General features: G+C 48.1%; 1 protein-coding gene across 3 annotated transcripts; it reads left to right on the forward strand.

Moving 5' to 3' along the window:
- Positions 1-1,765: 1,765 nt before the first annotated feature.
- Cd300lb (CD300 molecule like family member b) lies at positions 1,766-13,712 on the forward strand. Of its 3 annotated transcripts, none has more exons than XM_076935503.1 (4): positions 1,766-2,034; positions 7,757-7,862; positions 10,278-10,368; positions 11,354-13,712. In XM_076935503.1, the coding sequence occupies exons 1-4, from the start codon at positions 1,861-1,863 to the stop codon at positions 11,520-11,522; spliced, it is 540 nt and encodes a 179-aa protein (XP_076791618.1). In that variant the 5' UTR covers positions 1,766-1,860; the 3' UTR covers positions 11,523-13,712. The 3 variants fall into 3 exon arrangements, with proteins under 3 accessions (XP_076791618.1, XP_034360293.1, XP_076791619.1); XM_034504402.2 differs by having other exon boundaries at positions 1,879-2,034; positions 7,533-7,862; XM_076935504.1 differs by lacking the exon at positions 1,766-2,034 and adding an exon at positions 7,277-7,419 and having other exon boundaries at positions 7,533-7,862.
- Positions 13,713-14,422: the final 710 nt, after the last annotated feature.

Below are 14,422 nucleotides of genomic sequence, written 5' to 3' on the forward strand. Positions count from 1 at the left end.
AAATGTCTGGATTATATAGAGAAGAGCTTCTAGTGATGGGAAGTCCAGCCTCTAGGATGGAAAATCCGGCATGGGGGCGGGGCGGGGTATGCCGGCCATGCCCTGTAACAGACTGTGGGATGCTGGGAGACCTTGGAGGCCAGGTCCGCTTTGGTATATTAACTATGCACCTCAGCTGCTCATCTCAGGTCTGAAACCCAACAGCGTCCATGGGCCTGCCACTGCTGAGGCATGACTAGGTCCATGATCCTGCTATAGCTGTGGGCTGTGCTGATGTCAGTGGCCCATGGTCTGTGCTGCTACCCGAGGCTGCGTTGATGTCCATGGGCCATGCTGACACCTGCGGCCATGTTGATGTCCTTGGCCTGTGCTGCTGGCAGGGCTATGATGGTGTTCATACCCCGTGCTGTGGCAGAGGGTCGTGTTGATGTCTGTGGTCTGTACTACCACGGGAAAACATGTGGATGTCTGTGGTCCACGCTGTTGCCAGGAGCCATGAGGAAGTCCATGATTCAGTCTCCCACTGACTGTCAAGGGCAAGGAAGCTACTCTTTCTGTGGTATCAATGGCTGCAGACTCACAGTTAAGAAAGTGTGACATAGAAAGATTCTGTGACAACTCCTATGCCCACCCCACCTCACACACACCCCAAAAGTTACAGCCTAGACAGAAAGCCATCAAAAAGAATTCTTAAAAACTATGATGAGCATGCTGAAGTGTAGTTCTCACAGCTGATGGCTTTGGCTGGGCTGCAAACAGGGAAGGACTCAATTTTCTTAAGGGGCTATGGAGTGTGCTCCAGTGGGTATAAGTTGTTTTTTGTTTTCTTTCTTTCTTTCTGCCTGTCCTCCTCTTCTTCCTCCTCTTCCTCCTTCTCCTCCTCCTCTTCCTCCTCCTCCTTCTTCTTCTCTTCTTCCTCTTCCTCCTTCTCCTTCTCCTCTTTCTTCTTCTTCTTCTTCTTCTTCTTCTTCTTCTTCTTCTTCTTCTTCTTCTTCTTCTTCTTCTTCTTCTCCTTCTCCTTCTCCTTCTCCTCCTCCTCCTCCTCCTCCTCCTCCTCCTCCTCCTCCTCCTCCTCCTCCTCCTCCTTCTTCTCTTCTTCCTCTTCTTCCTTCTCCTCCTCCTCTTCATCCTCTGCCTCTTCTTCTTCCTCCTTTATTTTGCAGGAGGTCAGAAGAGTGAGGGGCAGACCTGGGAGGACTTGGAAGTAAGCTTGATCAGGCTTTATGATGTGAAATTCCCAAATCATCAATAAAAATATTTTGTAAACAAACAGACAAACAAAACAAAGCCATCATACCAAGGCAACTTATAAAAGAGACGATTTATTTGGGGTTTTGTTCCCGAGGGATTAGAGTCGATCATAATAGGGAATCATGACAGCAGGCAGCAGACACAGAACAAGTGAGGGCTCATCTCTTAGAGCACAAGTAGGGAGCAGAGACAGTGTGCTGGGAATGGCACGAGGCTTTGAAATCTCAAAGTGACATACTTCCTCCAGCAAGGCCATATCCCCTAATCCTACCCAAGGAGCACCATCAACTGGGGACTAAATACTCAATGCCAGGTGTGCTGGGCATGGCCCACTAACACTTGAGCTGAGACTCTCAGCTGCTGGGCCCATCATTACAGCATAGAACACTTCTGGATCTAATATCCAGAGTGTTCTACGCCTTAACCCAAGACCAGATTGTCTAGACATCCCCTCAACTGGTCTACGGGCTTCCCTCCCTTGCCTCTGCTTGCCCTGAACAGTTCCCTGGCCTCCTCATTTCTACTGAGTGACCCGGCTCTGGCATTAACTGATGCCTCTTGTGCTGAGTAACCGACAGCAGGAAACACCCACGCTCTAAAAGGAAGCATATGAGTAAGACACTCAGCAGCAACCTGGACAAACAGAACGAGTCAGCTGGGATCTCCAGGGCTGCGGGTATCCTGCTGAGATTTGATTTGCTGCTGGCTGTACATCAAGGGGTGCAGAGTGGGAAGGCTGGACCATGTGGCTTTCCTCAACTCTGCTTCTTCTCAGTTTCCCAGGTATGTTCAGCTAGGGCCTGGGGGCTTGGGACAGCAGGTGCAGAGCAGCAGGCAGAGGGCTCTGTCCTGGGTTTAAGGAGAGCTACCACCTTCAGGGAAATGTGGGGTGGCTCTGCAGCTTCATTCAGTAAAAGGACCCCAGGTTCTACACTGTGCTGGGCATGGGTCAGGACCTGGGGACACGAAGGGGAAGAAGAAATGGAGATGACCATTAAAGGAGATTCCAGATGCTCTGGCGGGTGAGACAGGAGGAGCTGGTACCACCGAGGGAGCTACAGAAAGCCCTCCTGAGCCTGCTCCTTCCATGCCCCTCTTTACAGCCCTTGCAGCAAGCAGAACACACATTCCAAGGAGAGGGCATGGCTTGGGGAAAGGACTACAGGCTTAGAGCGGCTGGCACACCCATGCAAAGGGAGCACTCAGTGTTCAGGTCACTAAGGGGGCACTGGCTAAGTGTGAGTTTGCAAATGCAAAAGGTAAAACAAGGGACAATAGTGGGTGCCTGCATCACCGAGCTTGCATCTGAGATCCAGGCCCCCAGCTGCCTGCTCTCTAAACCTCAACACTGGGCTTTCCTAGAGGCCAAGACAGCTAGGAGTAAGCTGTGCCGTGGCTTGCACTTTTGTGCACATCCACAGCAACATTTACTAGTACACTCAAAGGCTGCACGTCTACACATTTTGTCCATACCTCCAGGATCATCCACTTACACACATTCACACTTTTTGTTTGTTTGTTTGTTTGTTTGGTTGGTTGGTTGGTTGGGGGAGCGGTTCTTTGTTTGTTGTTTTTTGGTTCTTTTTTTGTTTGTTTGTTTTTGTGGGGATGTTTTGTTTGTTTTTGTTTGGGGGGTGTTTTTGTTTTTGTTTTTGTTTAGTTTTTTAACAAAACAAAAAACACACCTAAAAGCGAAGCTTCTGGAAAAACTACTTGTTTTTCCCTGTCTTTCATTGGTCCTCAAATCTGACCTTGGCCTCCTCTGGCCTTGTGTTTCAGAGCTGAGCCTCGAAAGGCATCCTTGTTGACAACAGTGTCATCTGAGAGGATATCCACAGAGTCCCTTGTGGGTATGGGGTGATGGTGGCTATAAGCTTTCACAAAGAACTTCATCTTGGAACTCTTGGCGACCTTCTTCTTGCCCACGGCAGCTGTTACTTTTAACAATCAATTCTAACCACCAGGATCAATGACCTTCAGGCTTTGAGTCCTGGGTAACATCTAGCCAGGACCAGCACCACTTTCCCTGGTTTCATGAATTTTCCTGTTTCAACAGCAAGCAGCCAGTGCCCAGCAGAAAGACATGTTCACATCTTAAGATGCCATATGCTAAGACTGTTCACAAAATGGATTTTAATTTTTATTTTATTATATGTATGGTGTTCTGTCTGCATGTATGTAAGTGTACATACCATGTGTGTGTGGTACCTACAGAATCTCGAAAGAGATTACTAGATCCCCTGGAACTGGAGTTATGAATGGTTGCAAATTACCATGTTGGAGCTGGGAATTGAACCTGGGTCCCCTAGTAGAGCAGGCAGTGCTCTTAACCTAACCATCTCTCCAGCCACTTACCCTCCTTTTTTGAGATAGGGTCTTATTGTATAGTCCTGACTAGCCTGGAGTTCACTATGTAGACCGAGCTGGCTTCAAACCCCTAGTGATCCTCCTGCCTCTGCCTCCCTAATTTTAGGATTAAGGCATGTGCCACTCTAACCACTTTGTTAGGTAAATTTTTAAAAATAATCTAATAATAACATGCTTTGGACATCCTTCCTGTCATTGTTTGGACATTGCTCTTTACTTTTTATGCTATGGCTATATCGGAACTTCCCAGTCTAACTTCCTATTAATGATCTTGGAATTTTTCGGGTGTTTACTGTTACATCCATTCTGAGGCTAATGCCTCACGCTCCACTGTCTATATTAATCCTAGAACTGGAATAAGTGTGTGTGTGTGTGTGTGTGTGTGTGTGTGTGTGTGTGTGTGTGTGTGCATGAGCACAATGCATAGATTCTTTACAAAATAACCAACAACTTTAGTGGTACCCACCCTGAACTAGAAACTGAGCAAGACCCTGGGGCTTGGAATGGAGGGATACAGAAAATAAAGACAGAACCTCTGTGCTTTGGGAGTAAGAAATGTATTGAGGGTTACAAAAGAGATAGGCACCTGAAATCAAGTACTCAGGCTCCAGATGAGAGGTCAGGAGGCCAACAGTAGGGGGCAGCTCCAAGAAAGGAATAAAGCACTAAGTAGAAGCCCCGCCTGGAAGAAGTGGGGAGGGTGGTTGGGATGAGGGCTCTCCAGGCAGGAGGACTAAGTCCACAGCCTTAAGAGCAAGGTCTGACACTAATGAGAAACCAAAACCAGTTTGCAGTAAGATATGCATGACAAAGCGTTTAAGTCACTTTTGGCAGGGGAGTAGTGGACATTCTGGTGCAGCTGAGGAGCAGGCTCAGTCTGGTCCCAGCAGCTATCTGAATGCACTGGGCTTTCCTGAATGTTCCTGCCATGATCCAGGTACCAGATGAAGGCCACGTCTGGCCAAACAGCCCCCAGTGTCCTTCATTAGATGCTCACATTCGGTTTTAACAGCCAGTATATGACCGTAGCATGTACAAAGAGGGAAGTGGGGCTCAGAGAAGTTAAGTAACCTACCCAGGGTTTCTCAACAATGCCATGATAGATACTTCTATCTGCCGGCAAAGTCCACACTCTCTCTGCTCCCTTGTCGTGGTGTCCCTTGCACTGTGGCAGCAGAGATGTAAAGAAGGCTCAGACTGGCATCTTCAGGGTGGAGTTGGAATTAATCACTGAGTACTTGCCAAAGGGAAGTGAGGAGAGACCAGTGTAGATGTTAAATCTCCAGTTAGGCTCCTGAGCAGAGTGTGCTTGGTGCTTTTAAGGTTGCATCTCCTACGGCTGCTATAACAAGTGACCAAAGACTCAGTGCCCCCAGAACAACACAACTTTATCCTACTGTTCCAAGATCAGGAGTCCAGAATAGTCTCACTGGCCAAGGTTGAGTTTCTTCTGGGGCTCTGGAGAATCATCCATTTCCTGGATTCATCCAAAGCCCCTACAGGTCTGTTGGCCCATGGCCTCTCCTCCTCTTCGAGGTCAGCTGCAGAATGAAGCTTAAGCTTCAAACCTAAGCCAATTTCAACATCAGGATGGGTAGAATAATCCAGACAATCTTATTTCAGTATCCCTCATCACACTGGCAAATGCCTTTATTCGTTTTCTTTTTAAAACTACAGATGGGGATGTGCACATGGAAGGAAGGGTCTTTGCTGTTTTCTTTGATGTGTGGGTGCTACAGAGCTTGTGTGGAGGTCAGAAGACAACTTCCTGGGGTCAGTTTTCTCCTTCCACACACGTTCATTTCTGGGATTGAACTCACGTTTGCAAGTTTATGCTTTTACTCATGTATCCATCACACACACACACACACACACACACACACACACACACACACACACACACCTGCTTTCTGTTCAAGGCCACATAGTAACAAGTTAGGTGAAAGGCATCAGCAGCTGGCACTTGGTAGGCAAAGACAGGAAGATTTCTATGAATTGGAGGCCAGCCTGGTCTGTGTAGTGAGTCCCAGGCTAGCCAGAACTACATAGTGAGACCTTGTCAAGAAAGAGAAAGAAAGAAAGAAAGAAAGAAAGAAAGAAAGAAAGAAAGAAAGAATCTAAAGGAAAAGAAAAGAAAATGTTAACAGTCTGTGAGGAAGGGTTCCATCAGCCATGGATGCAGACCTCAAATAAAATTAAATTAGCTCTAAGGAGAAGGTCCAAGGTGCAGGGGGTGGTACTGTGCAAACCTGCCCCATTCACAGAGGCCAAAGCCCAAGGCTGAGAGATGGTCAGGAAAGGCCCCACCCCAGCTTTCTGCCTCTTTGTCTGCATCCAGGTGACTGAGAACAAGTTACTGTAAGGAAAGAGTGTATCTGTGTTTAGTCAACTTTACTGAGTCACTCCACAGACCAGCAGGATACACGTTCCACATAGACACTCTCCAACCTATTTCTGGCTCTGGTTTTTCTGTCCCCTGTTGAGAGAAAGTAGCTGCATGGGCTCTGTGGAAGAGGTGGTGATATGGTGATATCACCACATATATATCACCATATATACATATATATATGTATATATATGTATATATACATATATATATATATGTATGTATATATATCACCATATATACATATATATATATGTATATATATGTATATATACATATATATATACATATATATGTATATATGGTGATATATGTATATATACATATGTATATATGGTGATATATATGGAATGGTGGTCTGGACCCAAGGGGAACATTTGGGTTGCAAATGTCATTGTACACATTGATTAGAACCACAGACATGGGGCATTCCCTCTGAGGAGGCAAGAAGGATATCGAGAGGGTCCTGGGTGTAATGCTTCAGGGTCACATTGACTGGATTTAGAGTCACTTAGGAGACATATATCTGGGTAAACCTGTGAGGATACTTCCACAGATATAAGTGAGGAGGAGAGAATGAGGGTAACATCGTGCCATGGATTGGGGGTTTGGACTGAATATTTTCATGAGAAAGCAGGCTGAGCCTTCATCTCTGCTTCCTGGCAGCAGATGCAGTGTGACCAGCCACCTCATATGCCCACCACCACACGTCCCTGCCATGATGGATGCATCTCTTAAGTCATGAATCAGAATTTAAATTTAAAAAACAAAAAGCTGCTTTCTCCTTAAGTTGCCTGTCAGGCCTTTCTCACAGCCAGGAGGAAAGTCCTGGATTCCCCCAGCTGCCTGCAGAACTCACAGCGGCTCACAGGTGTTGGTTTGAGGTGTCTCAACTCAGCTCCATGTTCACTGATAGCCTGTTGGTCACAATGGGGACATTTACATCACAGAGATTGGCAGACGTTACTAAACAAAACATTTTTTAACCTAGAAGGTTGTTAAACAGAACACCTTTAATCCCAGAACTTGGGAGGCAGAGGCAGGCGGATTTCTGAGTTCAAGGCCAGCCTGGTCTACAGAGTGAGTTCCAGGACAGCCAGAGCTACACAGAGAAACCCTGTCTGGAAAAACAAAACAAAACAAAACAAAAAAGAAGGTCGTTAAACATTTACAGGCATACTACCAATTAATTACTCTAAGATCTGAAGAGGATGGGGGTGGGGCAGGAAGAGATCACAGAGTGCAATAGTCAGAGAAGGGGACCATCAGACAAAGATCCTGGCAAGAGGAGACGGAAAATGGGACAGGAAACCAGAAGTGTCATGTGATACAGGAGGCCTGGGAAGAGAGTCTGGAGAGGCCAGGGCACAGGCATGCAGCAGTTAATAGCAGACTGGCCCTCAGAGGAAATAGATGTGAGAATTCAAGTGGGACAGGGCAGCTGGAGTACCAGGACCCTTATCTAATCCTTTGGGCACTGGCTTGGCTCAGAGGAGTAGAAGCCATACCCTGACACTCTGTTTTCCAGGCTGCCTCTCCATCCAAGGCCCGGCATTGGTGAGGGGTCCAGAGCAGGGGTCAGTGACTGTGCGATGTCGCTATAGCTCAAGATGGCAAACCCACAGGAAGTGGTGGTGTCGAGGAGCAAGCTGGAGCTCTTGCAGGATCCTCATCCGAACCACGGGATCGGAGAAAGAAACCAAGAGCGGCCGGCTGTCCATCAGGGACGATCAGAAAAATAACTCATTCCAGGTTACCATGAAGATGCTCAAGCAAAACGACACGGACACTTACTGGTGTGGTATTGAAAGGTTTGGAACTGACCGGGGGACCAGAGTTATAGTGACCGTTTACTCAGGTAAGTACTTTCCTGTTGGTACCACAGGGCCCTGGCACTCAGGGCTAAAACGGCTATAAGGAAAGGACTGAGAATCTAGAAGACAGACAGGAAGAAAGGAAGGAAGACAGAGACAGACAGACAGATGGGACAGGGCAGTGACATAAGTGAGGAAGGACAGCAGCCCAACACCTTTGCAGTGTCAGCCCCTGAGGTTTCTGCAAGGGATCCCACTGATATGTGTTCTGACTGGCAGATATTGGTGTGGAGCCAGGGCTTAGACATCTTCCTATGGGACCCATGGCCCAGCCCTGCTGTCCTAGAGACACGCAGCCCTGGAAACTCCCATTCTTCCACTGGAGGCTTGAGTAGGTCTCAGATGCCTGAGGAGGTCCTCAGCACATCAGGCAGAGAAGTTTCTAGTTTTCCAATTCTTGTGCCCCAGGCCTGTTGTCATATGGGACAGTGGCGGAGGACAAGCTTAGGCATCTGGGGGAGGGTTCCCAGAGCTGACGCCCAGACCTATCCAAACCAAAGTGACTCTGGCCACTTTGGGGGACCTGACCTTTCTAAGTGACCACTTCTGCATTCTCTGGCTACAGAAGAGAAGGCACAGGGTAAGGAAGCCCCAGGAGAGGTGCAGATGTTTCATGGATGCTTCAAAGAGAAAGCTGTTAAATCAGAATCAGAGACCTCCCTGATTCTTCTGGCTTCTCCCTGCCTCAGCCTCAGTGAGGGACTCCAGCACCTTCTGTTGGTGCCTGAGAAGAAGCCTACCCCACTTCCACCCAACTAGCCGTACGCAGACCTCCTTCAGCCCAGCAGTCACACCGGTTCCTGAGAAGGCAGCAGAGATGGGTAGGGCTGAAACCAGTGAGAGAGACACGGAAGTTGCCTCCTGCGGGAAGTGAGGTTCAGAAAGGGTCACCCCATAGGACTTCCCCAGGACTACCACTGAGGGGAAGCTGAGATCTGTGGGGTCAGAAAGGGGATTGATTAAGATATGCAGGGAAAAGATGAAGTGGCCAAAGAACGTGCCTCATGTGGATCTTTAAGTGTTCAAGGGGACAGGGGACACAAGCCTGTATGGTGACTGTTAGGGCTGGAATTATCCAAAGTTCTACTTAGCTGCCAAGCATGATTAAAACCCAGAACCTTTGAGTGAATTGTTTGCTGGATCAAGAACTAGCTCAAAGGATGGCTTTAAGCCAAGGGTGGACTTAGGAATCCATGACCCAGCCGCCCACTGCAAGACACCCCAGAGCTTCCTCGTGGTGACACTTCCTTCCTCATAGTCATTCATGGTTTAACTAGAATTGTGCCTTCTTGCTCACTGACCTCCAGGCGTCCTTTGTCATTCACCACCCAAGTCACTAGACACTTGTTTCTGAGATCATCTCTCTTTGAGCCTTACTCGGTGACTATCTAATGGCAAGGAACAGATTCTTGCCTCCAATCAAAGCAAGAGGAAAGAGATGGTGGTGTGTCTACTCCTCCAGAATAAACTACAGTCTATATCTCCCTGTCGTATCTCCTATTGATAACAATGATGGAGGAGATGGATTATGGGCAGTCAGACAGCTCAATAGCAGCCGAAGGACTGTATCAAAAAGACAAAGCTTCCTAATACAGGAGAAGAAAGATCTACTGATGTACTGGACAGTTTCAAGTCAACTTGAAACAAGTTAGACTCACTGGAGATGGAACCTCAATTAAGAAAAGTGCCTCTAGCTCTTTCTCTCTTACCCTTTTGCCCCTCTGTCTCTTTTCTCCCCATTCCCCCCCATCCCTCCCCTCTCTCCACGTGGCTGGCTTCTATTCCTCTTCTCTCTCTGTCTGTCTCTCTGTCTCTGTCTCTCTGTCTCTCTGTCTCTCTGTCTCTCTCTCTCTCTCTCTCTCTCTTTCTCTCTGCCTTTCTCTGTCTCTATTACCCCCTCAATTCCCCTCCCCATGCCCTAAATAAACTCTATTCTATACCATAAAAAAAGTCTCTAGAAGACTGGGCTGCAAGCAAACCTGTAGAGCATTCTCTTAATTAGTGATTGATACTCCTATCAATCACTAATGTGGTGGGTCCAGTACATTGCGGGTGTTGTCATCCCTGGGCTAGTGGCCCAGGGTTCTATAAGAAAGCAGGCTGAGCAAGTCATGGGGAGCAAGCCAGTAAGCAGCACCCTCCATGGCCTCTGCATCAGCTCCTGCCTCCAGGTTCCTGCCCTGCTTGAGTTCCTGTCCTGGCTTCCTTCAGTGATGGACATGGAAGTATAAGCCAAATAAACCCCTCCCAACTTGTTTGGGTTTTAGTGTTTCATTGTTATAGGAGCTCTGACTAAGACACCTGTTGAAGGCTGGTTGGCTTGGAATACCTTTGTGAGCCATGCATGAACTATCCCACAATTTGTTTTGTAACCTACAGCCATCTTTGTTTATGTCTAGTGGGTAAAGACACCATGTCGACTTCTAACCAGCTTTCATGGCCCACTGTGGACAGCAGCGCAGACATGATGTCTTCTGACTTGCAGAAGAGGTGAGTCCTGAGGTCTTCTCTCCTTCCTTGTGATGGTTTGTATATGCTTGGCCCAGGGAGAGGCACTATTAGGAGGTGTGGCCTTGTTGCAGTAGGTGTGTCACTGTGGGTATGGGCTTTAAGACCCTACTCCTAGCTGCCTGGAAGTCAGTCTTCCACTAGCAGCCTTCAGATGAAGATGTAGAACTCTCAGCTTTACTTGCACCATGACTGCCTGGATGCTGCCATGTTCCTGCCTTGATGATAATGGACTGAACCTCTGAACCTGTAAGCCAGCCCCAATTAAATGTTGTCCTTATAAGGATTGCCTTGGTCATGGTGTCTGTTCACAGCTGTAAAACCCTAACTAAGACTCCTCTATATGGGTTCCTCCTATGGTGATGCCAAGCCTGGAGACTCTTACCCATGTTCTATCACCAAGAGCCAGTGATTGTCATAGTCAAGACTCAAGGTCCCAAGCAAGCCACCTCTGTCCCTGGCACTTCCCACCCACTGTGGTCCCCATTCCAGCCCCACTAGGAAACCTATCTGCAGAACTGTCCATCACTACCCAGCCAACTGGTCAAAAAGGCCCAGGCAGCATTGTGGCTGCCAAGGGGGAGATAAGGCCCCCGTGTCATCATGGGAACAGGGCAGAGACAATGATTTGTTAACCTGGAGCCAGTTGAGGGCAGAGTGAGCAAACACAACCCAGATAGAGAGAGCTTCAGGTTTCTGCTGGGTTGAGGGATATTATGGGATAGGAGAGCCCCAGAAGACAAAATCAGGACAAGGAGACAAGCACTATCAAGGCCACCTGGGGTCACTGAGGAGCACTCATGGTTGGGTGGACCTTGGAGAAGGTCCCTGGGGGAAATCTTCCAAGTACGGTGTGGGCCTTCGGTTTCAGGCTGTGATGAGCTAGCTATTGACTTCCATGTGTTGGGGGATGGGGCATAATGGGGCTCAAGGGCATGAGGCCCTAATGGCTGTGTCTTTGTCACAGGACCCATTACATGCTCCTGGTATTCGTGAAGGTGCCTGCCTTGCTCATCTTGGCTGGTGTTATCCTCTGGCTGAAGCGGTCAACTCAGAAGGTCCCTGAGGAACAGTGGAGACACACTCTCTGTAGCGATTTGGACTCTGAACTTCTGGCTAAAGACATTTCTCCTTAGACTGATGGATAAGCAGAGCCTTCCCATCCTGGACTCTCATTCCTGAAGAGACCACAGCCAGGAAAGAAAAATCCTTAAATCTTCAGTGGGCGGTGACTGAGGCTGGTCCCTGGAGGACTCGGCCAGGCATGATCTACACTCTGCACAGCGTGGGGCCACAGCTCAGGCCCTTCCTGGGGTATCATCACAGCTGCAAGACCAGCACCTCACTCTCCCTTTACATCCTTGTCAGCCCTACCCCATCTACCCACCATGGTCAGCCCAGGGTGAGAGTTGACAGAATGAAGCCCAAGCTGCAGAAAGACAGCTGTGTGTGCCCAGCTGCAAACGCTTGTGCAGAGCCTGGGACAGACACACAGAGAAGCAGAAGAGACCAGTGGGGTGGCTAGGTCATCTATCCTATGATTCTGTCATAGAAAACCCTGTGAGAGTGGAACAGGTGTCCATTCTCCATGTCCCGGATACTGCACCCACCCCTAGCATGCACTTCTGAGGAAAGATGAGGAGTAAAGTCTGCCTGAGAAGCCCAGGGTCTGGACTGTGGAGAATCCATGACTTAGCTACAGAAGCTATGGGTGTGTTTCCCGGCAGGTGTGTTTGACTCCAGGGCCAGGCACAAAAGGCTGCACAGCCTTAAACAGATCTTCGGACTACACAGACTCACGGCATGCTGGCTTTAAGCAAATGTTAACCAGGAGAGAGCAGCAGAGAGCTCAGGAGGCAGAGAGAGAGAGAAAGAGAGAGAGAGAGAGAGAGAGAGAGAGAGAGAGAGAGAGAGAGCTGTATGCCTTCCCACCTATATCCTCCCCACGACCCACACTGCATACATCTGCACTGCAGAGGAAGTCAGGCCGAGGGTAGCTCATAGAGTAACTACCAACAGCACCAACCAGGAAGGTAGAAGCCTCGAGAATGGTCCTCTTATCACAGGTTCTTCTGCCTTTAACTGTAGTTGGGGGTTGGGGGAGGGGGGTAGGAAAGAAACTTAACATGAACTCTGCCTTTTTCAAGGAGCACCCATTGCACAGCCCAGAGCTGACATGCGCATTGCAAAGACATCCTATCTCTAGAATGTGCTCATCTTCCAAGACTCAGACCGTAAACCTACTGAGCAACGCCTCCAGCCCCGCCCCCAACACCCCCTCACCTCACCAGGCCCTGGCTACCACCATCTAACCTTTTTTTTTCCCCCTTTAGGAGTTTTGCTAGTGCACCTGAGTGAAATCATGGGGTGTTTGTCATTTCTGGGGTTGCTTATCTTAGTTAGCATTAGTCACGTCCCCAAAGGACCATCCACCTTCTGTCGGATGACGAAATTCCTCTATGTTAAATGCTGAATAGCACCAGCTGCATGGATATACCACACTTTCTTTCTCCGCTCATTTATTCACAGGCTTTTTGGTTGTTTCTGTTCTTGGCCTTTGTGGATAATGTTACAATGAGCGTGAGTGTATCGGTTTCATGTTGAGATGCTGCCTTCAATTCTCTCGAATATGATTGTTTTGGTTGGTCTTGATTCACCTAGGAGACACACCTCTAAGCCACTCTATGAAGGTGCTTCCGAAGAAGTTTAACTGAGAAAGGATAACCCACTCTGAGTGTGGACACTCACCATCCCGTAGCCTGGGGTTTCAGACTAAATAAAAGGCAGGAAAGAGATAAAGCAAAGCGAGCACTCACTGGTCCATCTATCTTTCCTTCCTGAGAACAAAGGGTGGCTAGCCCGCTCATGACTCTGGTGCTACAGATAGCTCCACTCCTGCTACCGTGCCATCCTCAACATGACGGACTGTAGCCCTTCCAACCGTGAGCCAACATAAACCTTCCTCCCTCCCTTCAGTTGCTTTTCTCAGGTGTTTTGTCACAGCAGCAAGACAAGTAATTAACACATATGCCCACGAGTATTGCTGGGTCACATGGCAATCCTCATTGTAATTGTTTTTGAATGATCTTTGTATCCTTTTCTGCAACGACCACAGTGTTTTATATTCCCACCAACAGGATGTAAACGTTCTGATTTCTGCACATCCTTCATCTACGTTTATTGTTTTCTGTCTGCTCATTTGCTATCACAACCATTCTCCAGGTGTTTTAGTTTATATTAGTTCCCTGATAATTGGCGATGTTGGGCATCTTGCTACAGCCTTACTGTTCGAGTCCTTTGTCCATTAAAAACAAGTTCTCTTCTTACTTTAATTTGTCATATTTAATTATGTGCATCTGCGTGTAGCTTTGTGCCCATGACATAGTACTTGTAAGGGTCATAAGAGGGCATCAGATCCTCTAGGTCTGGACTGACAGATGGTGGTGAGTCACCTGATGTGTGTGCTGGGAATCCAACTTGGTTCCTCTGTAAGAGCAGTAGGTGTTGTCATCTGAGGAGCTGTCACCACAGATCCCTTTCGTCTACTTTTTAGTCAGATTGGTTTTTTTTTATATATTCTAGATATAATTCTCCTCAAATATATTTAAGCATTTTCTCCCGTTCTGTAACTATTCTTTATACTCTATTAAGAGTGTTGCTCAGTGAACACAGGATCATAAAAACTAGCCCTGCCCCTCACCAGTTGCAGCACTCAGGAGAGAAGACCCTGCACCTTGCCTGGGCAACACAGTGGAGCTGGCTCTGCACCAGCAAGCCAGCTCAAGAGTGTGAAGGCGGAAGAACTGGTCCACCTCATTGCCAGTTGTAGCACTTGAGAGAACGGCCCTGCACCTTGACTAGGCAGCGCAGTGAAGCTGGCTCTGGCATTGTAGGTGTGGGTGAACGAGCCAAGAAGGCATGAGAGTGAGAGACCTGACCCTACCTTCTACCAATGTCAGCAATGGGTGTCCAAGCCAGAGCATTGCTGGAACGTTTGCCCTGATGGCTCAGATAAGGCAGAGCTGCCAGGCTATTC

Source organism: Arvicanthis niloticus, chromosome 6 (genome assembly GCF_011762505.2).
Source record: "Arvicanthis niloticus isolate mArvNil1 chromosome 6, mArvNil1.pat.X, whole genome shotgun sequence".
Classification (NCBI taxonomy): Eukaryota; Metazoa; Chordata; class Mammalia; order Rodentia; family Muridae; genus Arvicanthis; species Arvicanthis niloticus.